Genomic DNA, 19,037 nt, shown 5'->3' on the forward strand with positions numbered 1-19,037 from the left:
GTGGTCTACTCTTGTTTCTTGTTCATTTATTCACAGCTTTCCAATAATATCTAGAGGCCATAAATGTAATTTTCTATGCATCCCCTGGAAGTTGAACTCCTGTAAAATTTTGCTGTTTGTTCTTAAGGTGGTGAATTATCAAAAGGTTTTAGGATATCTTCCAAAGTGTTTGTAATCTATTTGATGTTTTGTCTGTTAATAACATGATCTGCAAGCTAACTCACTGAATATAATCATTTGTTCGGCTTGAGTCTTCAGATTTCATTTTGAGGTAATGTATCTTGAGAACTGTCGCCTCCATGAAGAACAATTTGTGTTCTGTCTGATCCTTCTCTGACCTTGAACGTGATATTTAATTATTCATGCTAATAAATCTTATGGCTACAAAGATATCTTAAATCTGTATAATTTTAATATTGATTTAAATATGCTGTTAATCTCATGTTATTGCAATCATCATTACAGCGTTAAACTAACTGTGAAGATTGTTAGACTTTGTACAACACTGTCAGTTTTAAAACTTTCCATTACTGTTATTAAATTCTTCATTAAACCAAAAACTGTATTTACTTATGGGTGGCATGATGGCTCAGTGGTTAGCACTGCTGTCTCACAGTGCCAGGGACCCGGGTTCAATTCCACCCTCAGGCGACTGTCTATGTGGAGTTTGCACATTCTCCCTGTGTCTGCATGGGTTTACTCTGGGTGCTCTGGTTTCCTCCCACAGTCCAAAGATGTACAGGCTAGGTGGGTTGGTCATGCTAAATTACCTGTAGTGTTCAGGGATGTGTAGATTAGGTGGGTTACAGGGGATGGGGATGGGTCTGGGTGGGATGCTCTGAGGTTCAGTGTGGACTTGTTGGGCCAAAGGGCCTGTTTCCTGCACTGTAGGGATTCTATGATAATCTTACTGTTCCATTCTAAGTTATTGTGTCCAAGCTTCTTGATTTGCTTCCTTGCATCTTTGCACTGCTTACTGAATTTCCCTGCTCTTTTCCAAGTTTTAACGAACAAAATAGTGGCTATCCATTCATTCTAGGGTGATTCTGCCTTCGACAGCCACGATGGAGTTTCCTGCTTCTTCCTTGGAAAATAAATGTTTTCTTATCTTTCTACACAACAACACCAACACTTTCCTATACAGGAATGTTTAGATAAAATTCTACGGCTGCCAACATTATAGAGTCATGATTTTATTGGAGTTCCAATCCTTTTACATCTTTTTTCTGATTTCTTCTTCTGCTAGTTTTTCCTCACTATATTTCTTTAAATGTGGCCATTTTCAGCCATACTAAGTTGTGGCTTTCCTGATTCTGTAGACCTGGATTAAATTTATTTCTGGCTATTTGAATGTTTCTTGCAGGACCCTAATGTTGATGTTGGTGATGCTTGTTTTCCTTCACTTTCTGCTCTTTGTTTTCATGGAGCTTTTCGTTTTTCCCTTGGGGATCTCTAACTTTACCTCCTGGAGCAAAATGGAAATTTTGTGTGAATAAAATTGAACAGTTCAATAAAAACAGCAGTATCGTTCATTATATTATGAAGATGAATGTCCATTTTGCAAACTTTAAATATTGCATGAAATAGCTTATGTTTTCAAAATATTGGGGCAGCAAACTGGTATGGGGTAATTAAATTCTAAACAGCTGAATTCTTAGTCAACATTTTATATTTTCTAAATTTTTGCACAGAAAATGACTAAGGTCTACAATTATGGGTAGAGTGACTGGATATCCTGAAGTTTTCCAACTGATCGGGAAGGATTTGTGAATTATAAACCATGTCTGACAAACCTCCATTATTTTGAAGTGTCTGAAATAAAGACCTTGGATATTATTTACATAAACTTTCAGAAGGTATCTGATGAAGTCTCTCATAAGACACTGTCAACTAAAGAGAATGTCTGTGGAATTAAAGGCAAATTATTGAACTCAGAAATTTGGCTGCAGCAAGGGGCAGAATGGGAATAATGGTCAAGTACTCTAATGTTAGGATGGATGTGACTAGTGGTGTCCCAAGAAGGTCTCTGGGGCCTCAATGTATATAATCTTTAGTAGTTAAGCTATATTATCTACCTAAACAAGGTAATAATCGTTAAACAATATTCAACACTAAAATGTAGTGTTGTTATGTGATTGCATCATCTAATAAAAGAGTTAGTGAGAATTAAAAAGGTGAACATGAAACCAAAGTGTGGCTCCAAAAATAAAAATAGTCAACTACTCCCTATGCCTTTTAATTCCCTGAAAGATCAAACATTTATCCCCCAATTAAATAATCTTAATGATGAAACATCCATATCTCTCTAGGGCATAGACTTCCAACACTTATAAGCCCCTCAAGAAATAAATTTCTTCTCAATCCTAAGTGATCAACCCTTTATTCTGGAATCCCTAGGTAAGAAAACTACCTCTCAGCATCTATCCTGTCAAGTCCCTTCAGAATCTTCTACGCTGCATTTCCTTAAGCCCATGGTGAGGCTTTGGTGTAGTGGCAATGTCACTGGACTAATAATCCAATCCTCAGGCCAATATTCTGGGGGCATGGGCTCAAATCCCACCAATTCAACAAACATTTGTAAGATAATTGAATAGAAGCCAGTATCCTGTCACCAAGTCACCCTTTATTTATATGTGCACAGTACATTGGCTCTGACCAGCCAGCCATGCCAGTCCCCTAGAATGAGGAGACTCTAATCGCCTGTTTATATCTGTCAGCCAGGACTCCCTGATTGTCCCACAATAACAACCCTGATCAAAGATCTCGTAGTCAATAAGATCGACCTGGCCTTTGTTCCAATCACTACAATTTGGAATAGGAAAAAAAGCCTGGCCAAATGGTGATCACAAAAGCACTGTTAATTGGTACAAAAACTCGTCTAGTTCACTAATGCCTTTTAGGGAAGGAAATCTGCCATTCTTACCTACTCTGGCCTTCATGTGATTCCTGACTCTCAGAGATGTAGTTGGTTCTTAACTGCCCTATGGGCAATTAGAGGTGGACAATAAATGCTGGTCCAGCCAGTAATGTCTACATCCCATTAACAAATTTAAAAATTACAGACAAATATAGACCCAATTTACTAAGCCTTTCATCAAAAGGCAACCCTGTCAATACTTTCTGTATTTCTTGTATGAGTATACTAAGTCCTTCTGAACATGCACATTTAGAAGTTTTGCACTTTATAAAAAATATTCTGCTTAGATACATTACTTCTTGGTCTTTTCTTATAAGTATGAATATAGATTGTAAATAGTTGATTCTTATAATGCCCTGTTTATTCCTAATTTCTGCTTCCTGTGTAAGAGATGCGCTGTGCATGCGAGATTACTTCTAACTCAATGTGCCATTATACATATCAACCTTTTTATGTGGCACTTTGCAAAATGTCTTCCAAAAATCCAAGTTTACTAGATCTTGAGTATTATTAAAAAACACGTGATGTTAAAGCTTTACATCTTGAACTCATCAGGATTAATGCAAGAATGCCAAATTTTAAAAGGAGCAGTAATTTATAGTGCATGAGATAAGGCTACTGGTTAGTTGACAAGTTGATTCTCATTGGTCGAGGTGTAGCCATGGTGAATGCACCAGGGAACTTTTATCCTCCATGCTTTTGTTTAATTCCACAAAAGGTTCAATGCCTGAACATGTTCTTTCTGCTTGCAGAGGACAGGTCTCTGTCTTAATGTGTAGCTTCTAGCAAAAAAGGTGAGTCACATTATAAGCCTGTCTGATCATTTTAAACTGTTTGTTCATGTAATTCTTAGCATGTGCTGGATTGTTCACTGCTTGAAATGATAGATTAATGCGAGCTATGCAATTTTAAACAGGATGATCTTCAAAAACAAATCTAATTTTGTTTCATGAAATGAAGCAACTTTTGAAATCTGGTTAAGAAGCTTTAAAGTTAAAATCTCATTTTTTAGATAAACAGACTAGTAGAAAACAGCATACCATAAATTTCAATTCCTCTTTGTAATATAGTCTTTTTTAAAAGTTTATACAGGACACTTTTTGGAATGTTATGCATTAAATTATCTGTATTGAATATTTCCTAAATTCTCCATATCAAAATAAGAGATCTGTACTGAATTTTGGAAATTCGTAATATTTCCCTTGATATACAATTATTTTTCAAATTCAAAAGGCTACAAATGAATAAAGTATATGCTCCTGTAGGAAAAGAATGTACCCTTGAACCAACAAATTTAAAAGAAATGGTAAACAAGATACATCTTCAAAGAACAAAACATACAGAGAAGAGTTGAAAAGCCCAAAGCACCATTCATACTCATAGCCCTTTGGTTAGCTGCAACCTGAAATGGCCTAGTAAATTGTGTTAGATTGTATGCAAATTAATAACAATTCAAGAAGGCAGCCCTACACCACCTTTATATTCTGAAACTGATAGCAATACCCAAATCTCAAGATTTTTTAAAAAACATCTAGCCCTTTAGGGCACTGGACCAGTATCAAAAGTGTAAATGTTTACTATGCTATATCCAGCAAATGGTTTTTAAAACAGATTGTTTGCACCAGCAATTTAAGGTAATCTTCCCCATTGTGTTTAATATGTCACTCACACTAACCATATGTTTTATTTAACCCGCAGTGCAAGTATCAAAACTTCACCATCGACACCACTGCCTCTTCTTTTGCTCCTATTCAGAATCCTTATTTTTGTCACTGTTGTGTAGCACCGAGCTGAGTTTGTTCTGCAGAGCTGCAGCTATTTTCTTTGAAGTCTTTTTAAGTAGTGGGTTTTCTGGGTGATTCTGCTTCATGTGAAGGTAGAGGTCCTCTTGGTTGATGGCTGTGAACCCACATTCTTCACAGACATAGAGCTTTGCCCTTCTTTCCTTGTAGCTGTACTTCTGTGTCACTCCGTGGATCTTCTTGAGGTGTGATTCCAAGGAGCATCTCTGTGTAAAGGCTTTATGACAAAGGCTGCATTTATAAGGGCGAATTCCTGCACATGAAATATAGATGACATTTTTAAATGACATAGTTTTGGCTAATTGCCGATGTTACAAACCTAATTTAACTCCACAAACATATGCCCTCCCTTTCTAAAATTGTGAATTCAAGCAACAGATTAAAACAAGAAGTCTTTCCTGAAAATTGCAGCTTTAAGAGAAACAATGTAAAGCAGAACAGATTTTCCCATTAAAATTAAGCACAAAGTGAAATTAGCAGGTCTTCTCATGTAAATGACCAGTTTCTAAGACTAGATTTCTGGTCAAAAAGTAGGGAGGTCAACACAGGTAATGTTTTAGAGAGATTGGAAACCACCCCATCATCAGTGTTTGCTGTGCTGTTGATTAAAAGATGTGGGTGGGCACTAAGACCTTGTGAAGGAGAATTCGGAGTTGATAGTAGCAGGGGCTTGGTAGGCTGGACTATCTGGCAGAGTCATAGAGTCATACAGCACGGAAACAAATCCTTCGGTCCAACTCATCCATGTGGACCAAGTTTCCCAAACTAACCTAGTCCTACTTGCCTGCATTTGGCCCATGTCCCTCTAAACATTTTCCTATTCATGTACCTGTTCAAATGTTGTAACCGTACCTGCATCTACCACTTCCTCTGGCAGTTTATTCCTTATACAAACCACCCTCTGTGGGAGAGTCTAGGACCGGGGCATGGCACATTTAAGGCAGATAGAAACAAATTTCTTCTCTGAGGGTAATTAATCTGTGGAATTCTTTACCACAGAGGGCTGTTGAGGCTGTGTCATTAAGTATATTCATCAGTAAGACAATCAAGCATTATAGGGAAAAGACAGGAAAGTGGAGTTGAGGATTACGAAATCAGCCATGATCTCATTGAATGGCAGAGCAGAGTCAATAAGCTGAATGGCCTATTTCTGCTCCTACCTGTAATGATCTTATTGATGTGCCAGAATCAGTCTCCAGGGTATGTTTGCCGAACAGGAAGAATGGATTCTTTGGCTTAAAGTTGGGGGTCAACTTTTACACCAGGTATATGCAAAATGTATGATTTTTTTTTACCAGAAGTCAGAATCATAGAATCACTCCAGTGTGGAAACAGGCTGTTTGGCCCAACAAGTCCACACCAACTCTCTGAAGAGCATCCCACCCAGACTCCCTCACCTACTGTATCCCTGTATTTCTCATGGCTAATCCACCTAACCTAGACATCCCTAGACACTATGGGAAATTTAACATGGCCAATCTACCTAACATGCACATCTTTCAACTGTGGGAGAAAACTGGGGCACCTGGAGGAAACCCATGCAGACATGGGGAGAATGTGAAAACTCCACCCAGACAGTCACTCAAGGGTGGGATTGAACCTGGGTCCCTGGCACTGTGAGGCAGCAGTGCTAACCACTGAGCCACCGTGCTGCCCCTTGACTTTTATACAAGACTGACCATTATGCATGTATATATGGTAGGCTCTTTTGGATATTTCTTTAAACATAAAATAAGAGAAAAGAAGTATGAATCCAACCTGTTCACAAAGGTCTCACCACTTGGACAAACTGAGTGTAAGAATGGCACCTTTATACGTGGGGCTGGTGAAAAGAATGTATACGCAAGAGGTTGAGAAAAGGACAGAGATTGCTGAGCGACTATTCCAGATAGAGAGAGAGAGAAGGCGGCTGAGAGAGGCATGGAAGGACCCAGGAGAATGAGAGAGAAAGAGGGAGAGAGACAGTCATAGATTCATAGAATTATACAACATGGATACAGACCCTTTGGTCCAACTCATCCATGCTGACCAGATATTCTAAATTAATCTAGTCCCATTTGCTAGCATTTGGCTCATATCCCTCTAAACCCCTCCTATTCATGTACCCATCCAGGTGCCTTTTAAAGGTTGTAATTGCACCAGCCTCCACCACTTTCTCTAGCAACTCATTTCCATACACGCACTATCCTCTGTGTGAAAATGTTACCCCATAGGTCCTTTTTAAATCTTACCCCTCTTACCTTAAACCTATGCCCTCTAGTTTTGGACTCCACTACCCTGGAAAAAGACCTTGGCTATTCACCCTATCCATACCCCTCATGATTTTATAAACTTCTATAAGGTCACCCCTCACCTTTGACACTCCAGTGAAAATAGCCCTAGCCTATTCAGTATCTCCCTATAGCTCAAACCCTCCTGTCCTGGCAACAACCTTGTAAATCTTTTCTGAACCCTTTCAAGTTTAACATCTTTCCAATAGCAGGGAGACCAGAATTGAATGCAGTATTCCAAAAGTGGCCTAACTAAGTCCTGTATAGCCGTGACAGGGAAAAAGAGAGAGAAGCAGTGGCATGAATAATTGACGAGGAAAAACAGGCGCAAGGTGTCCAGATTGACAAAAGGTAGGTTGAAATAATAAGGGTGTTGTTAGTTTAGGTGGAATTTAATCCTCTGTTTGCCAGTTTTATCCTGCATGGATTGGTGATCAGATCCCTACGACAGTGGGATCAGATGGCACATGGACATGTCAGCTGTTTGCCCTGCATTGACTCTAGGATTTACAGGTTTATTTAGACTTTTGCCTAGCAGATCTAAAGTTTGAGAGGAGTGCAGCTCAAAGTAAATTAGCTGGAGTGTTGGAGCCACCAGCAACTGCCTACTGGAAATATTCACCTCCCTGTCCCCCAACAATATTCACCCCCTCAGGACAATGTTCATCACACCCCACCTCACAAGCTCTCTCCTGATTCAGCTTCTGAAATCCCTGGATGTGATGAATTGTCAGGGGTATGCAGGGAGGGAGTGGGGGCCAATGAGGGTGAGTATGGAAGGGTGATGAAGGAGAGAGTAAGCATTTGACGGGAGAAGGTGCATTGGGTGAACACCATGGGAAGGATTGGGGGGTGCTGAACAATGTTGGGAAGGTGAACATTGACAGGTCAGTTGGGGGGATGAACAGTGACAGAGGGTGAGGGGTTAAACATTGTAGGGGAGCAAAGGGATCCCTGCATTGTCAGGGATAAACATTGTTGGAGGGGTGAGGGGTTGAATATTCTTGTAGGGTAAGCAATGTTGGGAAAGAGGGCGTGAACATTGTGGGGGCCAGGTAGGTGGTTGTATAGTGTTGGGTGGAAAGGGTTATTTACAAAAACAATGTCAGTCAATGATTTAAATGTATCCAGCCACTCTTCAAAATAAAAACGAGGAAGGAGAGATTGGATTACGCGGAGTTCAGGACAGCCCTATCCAAGTGTTTGTGGAGGTGTCAACAGTTTTGGAAATGGATTTTTTTTTGTGTGCACGGAACTCAGAATATTGACCTTTTCAACTTGTCTGTAAAGTGTTCCTTATTAAAGGTTTAAATAATTACAGGGAGCGGGTTCCTGGATCCGTTATTTTTGCAGCACTGAATCTAGGAGTCGAAGGGATTCACATACCCTTACTCAGAGTTGGAGACTGATAGAAAATCTGAGGAGGAGGCTGCTTTTGGTTGCTGGGAGTTTAAGCCAAGTGCGGGATTTTAAGAATTTAAATATTAATTATTTTTCTTCTCTTTTGCATGCTTAAAATTAAGGGGAGGATAGATTTTTTCAAAATAAGGTTGTATTTAGAGCTTCTTCTTTAAGGCCTTACAATATACAAAATAGACTTTATGTTCTTCCAGCATAGTCTGTCAGCAACAATCAGTCCACAACACTGGATTTGAGAAAAGTGTAGCTCTTTTTAGGCAAGTCTACGTTAGCAAATTTTTAAGGGGCAATGATGGCAGTCAGTGGAGTGGTGTGCTCCTCCTGTCAGCTGTGGGACATTAGGGAGCAGTTGACTGTCCTTGGAGATTATGTCTGCATGAGGTGTGTTTGAATGCATCTCATATCAGACTGCTTGGATTGGCTAGAGAGGCAGTTAGAGTCACTAGGAGCATAGTGAAGGCACAGAGTGTGATGGTTAGTAGATTTAGAGAGGTGGTCAGTCAGATAGATGGTGACTGTCAGGAGAGGTAGGAGAGTAGTGCAGGAGTCTCCTGTTGCTGTTCCTCTCTCAAACAGATATATGTTTTGGGTACTGTTGAGGGGCATACTCTCTCAGGGGAAAATAGAAGTGACAGCGAATCTTGGGAACCAAGAATGAATCTTCTGTTAAGTGGGGTTTGTCAAGGTTCAAAAGAATAAGCGTTACAGGGGACTCCCCTGCCAGGGGCACAGCCAAGAGATTCTGTGGCAGTGATTGAGACTTTAGGATAATATGTTGCCACCTGGTGCCAAGGTCAAGGGTGTCTCAAAGCAGTTGCAGCATATTGTCAAAGGGGGAAGTTAAAAGCCAGAAGTTGTTGCACACGTTGGTAAGAACGACATAGTTAGGGAAAAGGTTGAGGCTTTGCAGATTGAATATAGAAAGTTAGGAAGGAGGTTAAAAAGCAGAATCTCAAAGGTAGTAATCCCTGGATTACTCTTGGTGCCATGCACTAGTGAGAGTAAGAATAAGAATATAGGGCAGATATATGCGTGACTCAGGAGCTGGTGCAGGGAGCAAGGATTCAGATTTTTGTACAGAGAACTGTACAAAAGGGATGGTTTTCATCTGAACTGGGGGTGACCAATATCCTGGCAAGGTGATTGGCTAGTTCTATTCAGGAACGTTTAAACTAGTAGGGAGGGGGAGTGGGGAGACCTTAAGTAGTTGTAAGAATAGAGAGACAAATGAGGATGGTTCTGAAGTTAAAGAGAGCAAGATAATCAGAAAAGGCAGACAAGAGTAAGTCTGAGAACGACACAACTATGAGGAATTAGACTGCATGTTTTTCAATGCAAGGAGTCTTACTGGTAAGGTAGATGAACTCAGGGCATGTATGGGAACATGGGACTGGGATATCATAGCTATTACAGAAACATGGCTGAGGGAGGGATAGGACTAGCAGTTCAATGTTCCAGGCTACAGATGGTTTAGGAAGGATAGAAGGGGAGGCAAGAGAGGAGGAGTAATAGTGTTTTTAATTATGGAAAACATTACGGCTGTACTTAGAGAGGATATTTCTGAGGGATCGTCCAGTGAACTATATCGGTGAAACTCAGAAATAAGAAGGGGATGATCACCTTGATAGGATTTTACTATAGACATCCCAGTAGTCAGCAGGAAACTGAGCAGCAAATATGTACTGAGATTGCAGCTTTATGTAAGAATAATAGGGTCATAGGAGTAGGGTATTTTAACATTTCAAACATAGATTGGGACTGCCATAGCGTTAAGGGGTTGGATCGTGAGGAATTTGTTTAAGGTGTTCAAGAAAATTTTCTTTATCAATATGTAGATATACCTACTAGAGAAGACAAGTTTTGACAGTATGAGACAGGTACTCTCAAAAGTTGATTGGGTAGTCTGTTTGCAGGTAAAGGAACATCTGGCAAGTGGGAGGCTTTCAAAAGTGAGATAACGAGAGTACAGAGGCATTATTTTCCTGTTAGAGTGAAGGGTAAAAGAGTAAGGAACAATGGATGAATAAAAATATTGATGCTCTTGTCAAGAATAAGGAGGCATATTTTAGATATAGACAATTGGGATCAACTGAATCTCTTAAAGTATAAGGGGTGTAGGAGTATTCATAAGAGGGAAATCAGGAGGGCAAAAAGGGGATATGAGATAGCCTTGGCAGATAAGGTTAAGGATAATCTGAAGAGATTTTACAAGTACATTAAGAGCAAAAGAACAAATGGAGAGAGATTAGAGCCCCTCAAAGATCAACGAGGTCATCTATGTGTGGAACCACAGGAGATACTAAACAAATATTTCCTGTCAGTTTTTACTATGGAGAAAGACATGGCAGATAGGGAAATGGGGGAAATAAATATTGATGTCTTATAAACAGTCCACAGTGGAGGTCTTATAAAGGTGGATAAATCTCCAGAATCTAATCAATTATATCCCGGGACATTGTGGGAAATTAGGGAAGAAATTACAGGGCCCCTTGCAGAAATATTTGTTTCATCTATAGCAACCGGTGAGGTGCTGGAGGACTGGAGGATGGCTAATCTTGTGCCTTTATTTAAGAAAGGCTGTTAGTAGAAGCCTTGGAATTATAGACCAGTGAGGCTGACATCAGCGGTAGGTAAGTTGTTGGAGGGGATTCTGAGTAATAGGATTTACATGCATTTGGAGTGGCAGGGACTGATTAGGGATAGTCAGCATGGCTTTGTGCTTGGGATATCATGTCTCAAACATGATTGAGTTTTTTTGAGGACATAACCAAGAAGATTGATTAGAGGAGAGAGGTAGATATCATCTACATGGACATTAGTGAAGCCTTTGACAAGCTTCCAAATGATAGCCTGATTAGTAAAGTTAGATTGCATGGGATTCAGGGTGAGCTTGTCAATTGGGTGGAAAATTGGCCTGTGACCAGTGGTGTTCCGTGGGGATTGTTGCTGGTTTCACTGTTGTTGTCATTTATATAAACTATTCAAATAAGAATTTAGGAGGCATGATTGGTAAGTTTGCAGATGACAGCAAATTTGGTGATATAGTCGACAATGAAGATGGTTAAATAAGATTACGAAGGAATCTTGATCAATTGGGCAAATGGGCTGAAGAGTGGCAGATGGAGTTTAATTTGGATAAATGCGAGGTATTGCATTTTGGTAAACTGAACAAGGGCAGGACTAATCCAGTTAATTGAAGCGTTTTTGAACAGAGACCCCCCCCCTAAAGGTCTAGGAACACAATTCTTTGAAAGTTGCATCAAAGGTAGACAGGGTGGTGAAGAATGCTTGCCTTCATTGCTTAGACAATTGAGTATAGGAGTTGGGACATCATGTTGATGTTGTACAGGATGTTGGTGAGGCCTCTTCTGGAGTAATGTGTACAGTTCTGGTCACCCTGATGTAGGAAAGATATTATTAAATTGGAGAGGGTTCAGAAAACATTTACCAGGATGTGGCTGGGATTGAAGGGTATGCGTTATAAGGAGATGCTGGATAGGCTGGAACTTTTATTACTGAGAGGTGACCTTAAAGAGGTTTATTAAATCATGAGGGGCACAGATATGGTGAATAGCAAAGGTCTTTTCCCTAGGATGGTGAAGTTCAAAACCAGGGGGCATATTTTTAAGGTGAGAGGAGAAAGATTTAAAAGGGACCTGAAGCGCAACAGAGGGTGGTTCATATGTGGAATTCAAAAGGACTATTGAGTAATAACATTGTTATCTGGTCATTATTATATTGCTGTTTGTAGAAGATTGATGTGTGCAAATTATCTGCTGAATTTTTTTTCATGAGCGATTATACTTCAAAAGTATTTAATTACCTATAAGTTGATTTGAGATGCTCCAAGGTCATATAATACATCAAGTTCTTTTTTTTATTTCATAACCCGATGTTCCACGTAACATTGCCGCTCACAATCCCCACAGCAGACGTTGCAGGGCAGGGAATGTCTTTCATAGTTAACTTGGTGAATTACTGTAGTGTAACCAATGTAGTGCAACCATGGCAAATTGCCGATGGCAGGATGGATGTTATATTCAGTGACAGTAACACTGATCAAGCAAACAGCATGGGTCCTACTGCAGCTGCACCCATCCTGGTAAGTGGTGAGAATTCAAGCACACTATTAGTTTCAATTGAAACTTTTGAGCTCCTTGCAAAACTTCTCAGAATTCACATCAACCTGATTGGTATTTAATTTGGGCAGTCCATTCAGATTATTTGATACTTCTTGGAAGACTAACTGATATTTTGTGAAGATTATTTGGTTTGCATTACAAGATTACTCATTTGTTACTGGCCTTATTGTATTATTAAATGTTGTCGTAAGATTTTGCTTTGTGTTGTACAGATATATTTTTTGTTTGTACTTGTGTTTTTTATTTTCATGACCAGGATTTTCTGGTGAAATTATTCTATCAAGTTTAACAAATTAACAGATCCATTTTAAACATGAATCCCGACAGGCACAATAAAGTTAGAAAAGTAAAATCCAATGGAACCCTTGTCTTCTGAATTACAAAATATCACTGATAAAACAATTCGTACATTTACCGAGCATACATTCTGGTTGTTTTTCCTTTAATTTTCTCTCACCAATTTTCACCCCTCTTTTCATATTGGTGTTGAGTCCTCACTGGAGCCAAATGCAAGTCATGTATCAGTACATCACATTTTCCCTCCATTATTTGTAATTTTTGATGGTGACGTTGGCTCATAATGTGCATCTCAGCCCAGTATACCTGGTCCTTATGCAGCATTCATTTGTGTGCAGAATCTTTCAGTTTCAGTGGCCGGAAAACCCTATCTAATCTTTTTCTGACTGTGCACAAGTTGACTGTCTCATTTCCTATATTACAACAATGATTGTTCTTCAAAAGTACTGTAAAGTGGTTTGACGCATTGTGAGATCATGAAAGGCATTAAGTAAACACAATTTAACACAGAAAGAGATAGTAAGAACTGCAGATGCTGGAGTCAGAGATAACACAGTGTGGAGCTGGAGGAACACAGCAGGGCAGGCAGCATCAGAGGAACAGGAAAGTTGACATTTTGGGTCGGGACCCTTCTTCACAGAAAATTGGACAGATGGAGGACATTCAGTCTCTGAGATCTGCTTTGCCATTCAAAAGGATCTAATTGGGGCTTTAACTCTATTTCCATGTCCGTAACCTTTGATTCCCTAATAGATCAAAAAGCTGTCTAACTCGGCCTTGAACATATTCAAGGGTCCAGCCTCTACAGCTCTCTCTGGAAAATTCCAAAGATTAACAATGCTTTGGAAGAACAAATTTCTACTCACCTCCATCTTAGTTTTAGATTCACCTGCAAGGGAAACAGCATCTCAGCTCTGATTTTATCAAGCCCCCTTACAAATTCTTTCAACCTCCTCAAACTTTAGAGTCACACAGCATGGAAACAGACTCTTCATCCCAACTCATCCAGGCCAATCAGGTTTCTGAAACTGAATTGGTCCCATCTGCTTGTGTTTGACCCATATCCCTCTAAACCATTCCTATCCATGTACCAGTCTAAATGTCTCAAATGTAATTCTACCAGCCTCGACCACTTGCTGCGGCAGCTTAGTCCATATACGCATTACCCACTGTGTGAAAAAGTTGCCCCTCAGGTCCTTTATAAATCTTCCTCTCACCGTATATCTATGCCCTCTAGTTTTGTACAGTCCTCCCTGGGGAAAAGACTTTGGCTATTCATCTTACCTATGACCCTCATGATTTTATAAACTTCTATGGGGTCACCCCTCAGCCTCAAAAAAGTCCCAGCCTCTCCTTATAACTCAAACCTTCCAGTCTCTGTAACATCCTCGTAAATTTTTTGCACCCTTTCTAAAACTCTGCCCTCCTACAGGAAATCAGAATTGTACTCCAGTACTCCAAATATGACCTTATCAATGTCTTGTACAGCTGTAACATGTAACTTTGAAGGTGGCCAGGCAAGTTGAAACAGCTATTAACAAGGCTTGTAGGATCCTTGGGTACATGCCTAAGATCAAAGGGCATAAATTTAAGTTGAGGAGCAAGTGTTTTAGTGGAGATCGGAGAAAGCATTTTTCACCTAGAGGATGGTAGACATATGGAACGTGCTACCTGAGGGGGTGGTGGAGGCAGCTACTCTCACAATATTGAAGATGTATCTGGATGAGCACTTAAATTGCCAGGCCACAGCAGGCTATGGACCAAATGGCAGGTAAATGGAATTAGTGAAGTTTGGTATTTGTTGGCTGGCATAGACATGATGGCCCGAAGGGCCTGTTTCTATGCTGTGTGATTCAATGACTCTTAATTATGACACAATTTCTCTACCCGGCACGACTGCCACTTGAATCGCCGGACTGAGCAAATGCGACCAGAACTACAAGTCCCAGCAGGCATATGGGCGGGGTTTACGAATGACGTACCGGTGTGCGTCCTGACGTGCCTCTTCAGGTCGAAGGTGTCATTGAAGCCTTTGCCGCAGTACGTACACAGGTGACGTTTCACCTGGCTGTGACACTTCAGGTGCCGGTTGAGCATGCGCTGTAGCCGGAAGCCCTTACTGCACACCTGGCAGCGGAAGGTGGCGTCGCTGCACTCCCCGGAGGTGATCTGTGAGAGGGGACAAAAGCCCGAATTAGACACACCGTTAGATTCAGCAACGCCTGTAGAAAAAGCGACCTAAAGGGCGCTTTAAAAGAAACGGACAAAGGTAGGGTTTCCCCCTTGCCCCAGAAGTTTTGAAATAACTAAATAAAGCCGAAGTAAGAACCAATTCAGTTTTGACCTTGTGGAAGTTTTTCAGACTATGCCTGACTGAATATTTTTGGATTTGACTATATTTGCATACCGCAAGCAATAATACTTTTGGATGTCAGAGTAATATATGCTGTGCAACTAGAATAATTTTTGATCTTTCTCCCCTCAAAAATCAACGTTATATTTCAAATAAATTAATCCTGCTATTAGCATCCGAATTCTCCTTCTCTATGTTAATTGTGAATTTAAAAAAGATTGTTACGTTAGCATATTTATCAATCAAATAGGGTGGCAGTGTACAATGACAATGTAAATTTTACAGGGCCTTTTAAGTTTCATACTTACATTATACACAAAATACTGCCTCACCATAAAGTTAATAATTGAACAAGAAATAATGTATAAAGACATGGTGTCTGAGAGTGTAATGTTTGTTTATTACACAGTATATTACAGTGTAATCTGAAATAATATAACTGTTTTTACACTTGATCTTATGTATGCTGAAAGTGTATTTTAATTATATCATTTCAGTTTATACATTATGTTGAATTTAAAATAATGCAGATCTGAGATCATGTTCATATTGTACTTAATGTGTAAACTGGAATCTTATAATTTCGTTATGTTCGCTATGTTCTATTTCAAGAGGGCAGCGAATGTAATTTTTCTCAAACTGGGCGATGATCCGTCTTCATGTCTTGTAGCTCTCTGCCTGTTCTCAATCAGGGTCTGGTACCGGACACTGGCCCAAATTTTCTCTCTTTCTACTAATCTTGCCTAGTAATGATTAACCGGAGTCTAAAGATAGCCGGCTCACCTTGATTTTCGTTCGCAAGACGCTGCGCTTTTTGCATTCCGGTCCCAGAACTTGCTCCTCTGCATTCTCCTGGTCCGGTTCGGTCTTGTAGGGGAGGCGGGGCTCGCTCGAATCGTTCAGCAGTTTGTCCAAACCAGTTGTTCCGGGTGGTGGATCCTGGGTCTTTCTTTCTTCTTCGTAACTTAGAAAGCAGTTCAAATTGACTGAAAAAAAAGAGAGAAAACAAGACTTTACACAATAGCCTGGTTATCCAGCAGGGTGTTTGGATGGGGAGCTTATGTGTTAGGCCAGTTTAAACAATGAACTAAGACATTTTTCTCCTTCTCTTGGCTTGTTTGAGTTTGGGGTGTTGCCTGGCTCCGCAAGCCTCTCTTATCAGCGTTTGACTGTTAGGAATGCAACATAATACCCCTTTAAAGAGCGGTGGTGGGGAGATAGAGCCGGAGCTCGGGTTCCGTTATGTTTACACTGGGAAGGTGCAGCTAAAGCCAACAGTGGGGCCCCGGTTGGAAGCCTCGAAGCCTGCCTGAGTGCTGCTAACAGGTTGATGACTGATGGAATCAGGAGGAACACGGAGTACACCCTGTAATGCAAACATAGACTGCCTATCTTATGTTTTTCCCACAATTCCACCCCCCCGCCTCAGGATTCCTGAATCCGGGAGCATTTAAAAAAAATACACGATCTTTCAAAGTGTGGTGTCCCCTTAGCAGAGGGAAGCCTGTCTCCATGTAAAGGAGATTTTTTTTAACCTTGCGAGCGGATGAATTGGTTCGCTGCTTTTCAGTTTTCAAGAGATTGCACCTTGTACTGCAGTGAGAGTGCCTGGAACACAACGCCATCCTATAATCCCATATAGAAGGGACTTTTTTTTTTTAATTGTTAGGACTTGGTCGATCTCAGTTCTCTCTCCTCCCCTCCGTTTCTGTTTCCCAGTCTCTCAGCCTCCCTCCCTCTCTCTCTCTCTGTCTCCTCCATACCCTGGTCTAACCTGTTCTTTTCAGATTCTCCCTGCTACCTGGTATGTAGGTGTCGGCTCTCTCTTCGTCTGGCAGCTCATTCCAGTCTCGGACCTCCGGGTAAGGCTCTTTTCTTTTGACCAGGAAAGCTCTGGGCATGGTGTAAGCGCTGGGCAGGCGGCGATGAGGATAGACAAGGAGCCGGATTCCCTCCTGTTTCCACCTGACCCTTTCCTTTTCATCCGAACCGGATCCTCCCTCAGCAAGTTCCAGGTGTTTTCCACATAAAACAGGCGGCTGTTTGTTCCTTAATCTCCCTGAAAGCACTGTTTGGTATGTTTATATGTGTGTGTGTGGTTGGGGGGGTGAAGAGACGGGGTTCAGGTAAAACCCCACTCTCACCTGACCAGCTACCTTTGCCGTAACAGGAAAAAAAGTTTGCTCCAGGAATTGAAAATACAACAGGAAATTTAGGAGGGCGCATGCGTGCTGAGAAAATAACGGTGTCAACAAGCCCTTGTACCTGTTGGACCGGTTGGTACAGCTTCGTCTTGCTTTCCCTGCCTCTCTCGTACACCAAGCTTTTGCAAAATGTCCAACTACGCGCAGACCTTTTGTTCTCTTTTCAACATTATATGGACAAGACTTTGCTCACCTGAAGAAGGAAGCGAACAGACATGATCACAAACCGACCGAGCAACGCTAACATTAATGGTTGAACGGTTTTCCTTCCCCCCTCTTCTCTTTCTGTCCCATATATTTCTTTAAAGCTGTTGTTCAAACTGCGGGCACCCTGTCGGGACTTTTTTTTTTAAAAAAAGGCTCTTGTACGAGTTTGAGCACTACCTGCTTTTAATCAGTGTAGATGCAGACATACCTGGATCTGAAAATGCCTCGGAGGGTTTAGCAGCAAGCAGCCTTTCCCTGTGAAGATGAAATCTGAGATCACATTAGCCCCCTCCTGTGTGTGCGAGGGCTGGCCCATCCACGAGGGAGGGGAACAATCCGCTGCCGGCACTGTTAGAAAGTTTACGAAACTTTCTCCCTCTCCCCAGCTTCAACACCCCCGCATGACCTTCCAAAACTGAAATTCGGCGGTAGATCTTGCCACGGATCCCATGCAACGGCGAATATTTGTGTGCATTTAACCGCCAGAGTGTTGCTTAGGTAAACGCACACTGTTAGGTAAATGGGATGAGTCGACGTTCATGTATTTATCTCTGTAGTTTTCTGTTATACATATGAAAAAAGCAGCTCCCCTCTAGCTGACTAGTCTAGTATCTATCCTCCAGCACTGTGTTGGTTCAGAAACCTTCAGTTATAGTGAGGAATTCTCTAACAACCCACAGTGGATTAATATTACATGTGCACCCAGAACCACTCTTGACCTATATTTATTAAAATGTAAGTTTCCTTTGTTAAAATCGACACGGCAAAGTTTACACCGACAGTAACGGTTGAGAAATCTAACTTACGTCTCTTTAAAACACGCTATTCTGTACCACTTATCTTTTCATCTAACTGACAAGGAATAACTGCCTTTAGGGGCAAACGATGGCTTGGGGGTTGATGTTTTGTTGTAGCAATGTTTAGCTCATCCAAAGTACGTTTTGTTTTGAATTGTTGCACGGATACACAAGAAAAATCCTAAAATGCAACATATAAAACCGTTAGCAATCTGGCTATGCAGAACAGAGTCTCTCGAGAAATTTTATTTAACTGATGATGGAACTGATTTAAAAGGAGCGTAGTTTGTTGGAAATTTTTAAAAAAGCCAAATACTACCAATGCTGGAAATCTGAAATCAAAACAGAAAGTGCTGATAAAACTCGGTAGACCTGGCAGCATCAGTAGAGAGAAAAACAAGAGTTTACGTTCCAGGTCTGTGGCCTTTCATTAGAACTGATATTCGGTTCTGAGAAAAGATCTGTTTCTATTTTTTCAAATGTTACCAAACTTGCTGAGCATTCCAGCATTTTCTGTTTTTGCCGCACATTTAATCGAGTTGTGTAGAAGGTGATATCAAACATCAGTTTGGTGCACTTCCAGTGCTTGTTGTGATTGGTATTAGAATAAAGGCATTCTTAAAACGTGC

General features: G+C 40.7%; 1 protein-coding gene across 2 annotated transcripts; it reads right to left on the bottom strand.

The window, feature by feature from the left end:
• Window positions 1-842: 842 nt before the first annotated feature.
• On the bottom strand, window positions 843-17,391 carry LOC109917866 (transcription factor Ovo-like 2). 2 transcript variants are annotated; one of them, XR_007262888.1, is made up of 5 exons: window positions 17,002-17,391; window positions 15,984-16,186; window positions 14,830-15,016; window positions 4,593-4,972; window positions 843-1,465 (listed from the first exon to the last, which is right to left on the bottom strand). XR_007262888.1 is itself a non-coding variant. In XM_020517730.2 (4 exons), exons 1-4 carry the CDS (start codon window positions 17,099-17,101, stop codon window positions 4,665-4,667), a joined length of 798 nt encoding a protein of 265 aa, XP_020373319.1. In that variant the 5' UTR covers window positions 17,102-17,391; the 3' UTR covers window positions 4,016-4,664. The 2 variants fall into 2 exon arrangements, 1 of the variants encoding a protein (XP_020373319.1); XM_020517730.2 differs by lacking the exon at window positions 843-1,465 and having other exon boundaries at window positions 4,016-4,972.
• Window positions 17,392-19,037: the final 1,646 nt, after the last annotated feature.

This window comes from Rhincodon typus, chromosome 9, assembly GCF_021869965.1.
Source record: "Rhincodon typus isolate 14 chromosome 9, sRhiTyp1.1, whole genome shotgun sequence".
Taxonomy (NCBI): Eukaryota; Metazoa; Chordata; class Chondrichthyes; order Orectolobiformes; family Rhincodontidae; genus Rhincodon; species Rhincodon typus.

What these genes read in the sequence shown, in the direction of transcription:
- LOC109917866 (XM_020517730.2), bottom strand. Translation starts at nt 17,101, where the DNA reads ATGCCCAGAGCTTTCCTGGTCAAAAGAAAAGAGCCTTACCCGGAGGTC. An exon ending in TCTTGCGAACGAAAATCAAG is followed by an intron (nt 15,017 to 15,983) that starts GTGAGCCGGCTA and finishes CCCCTCTCACAG; the next exon opens with ATCACCTCCGGGGAGTGCAG. An exon ending in GCACGTCAGGACGCACACCG is followed by an intron (nt 4,973 to 14,829) that starts GTACGTCATTCG and finishes TTTCATGTGCAG; the next exon opens with GAATTCGCCCTTATAAATGC.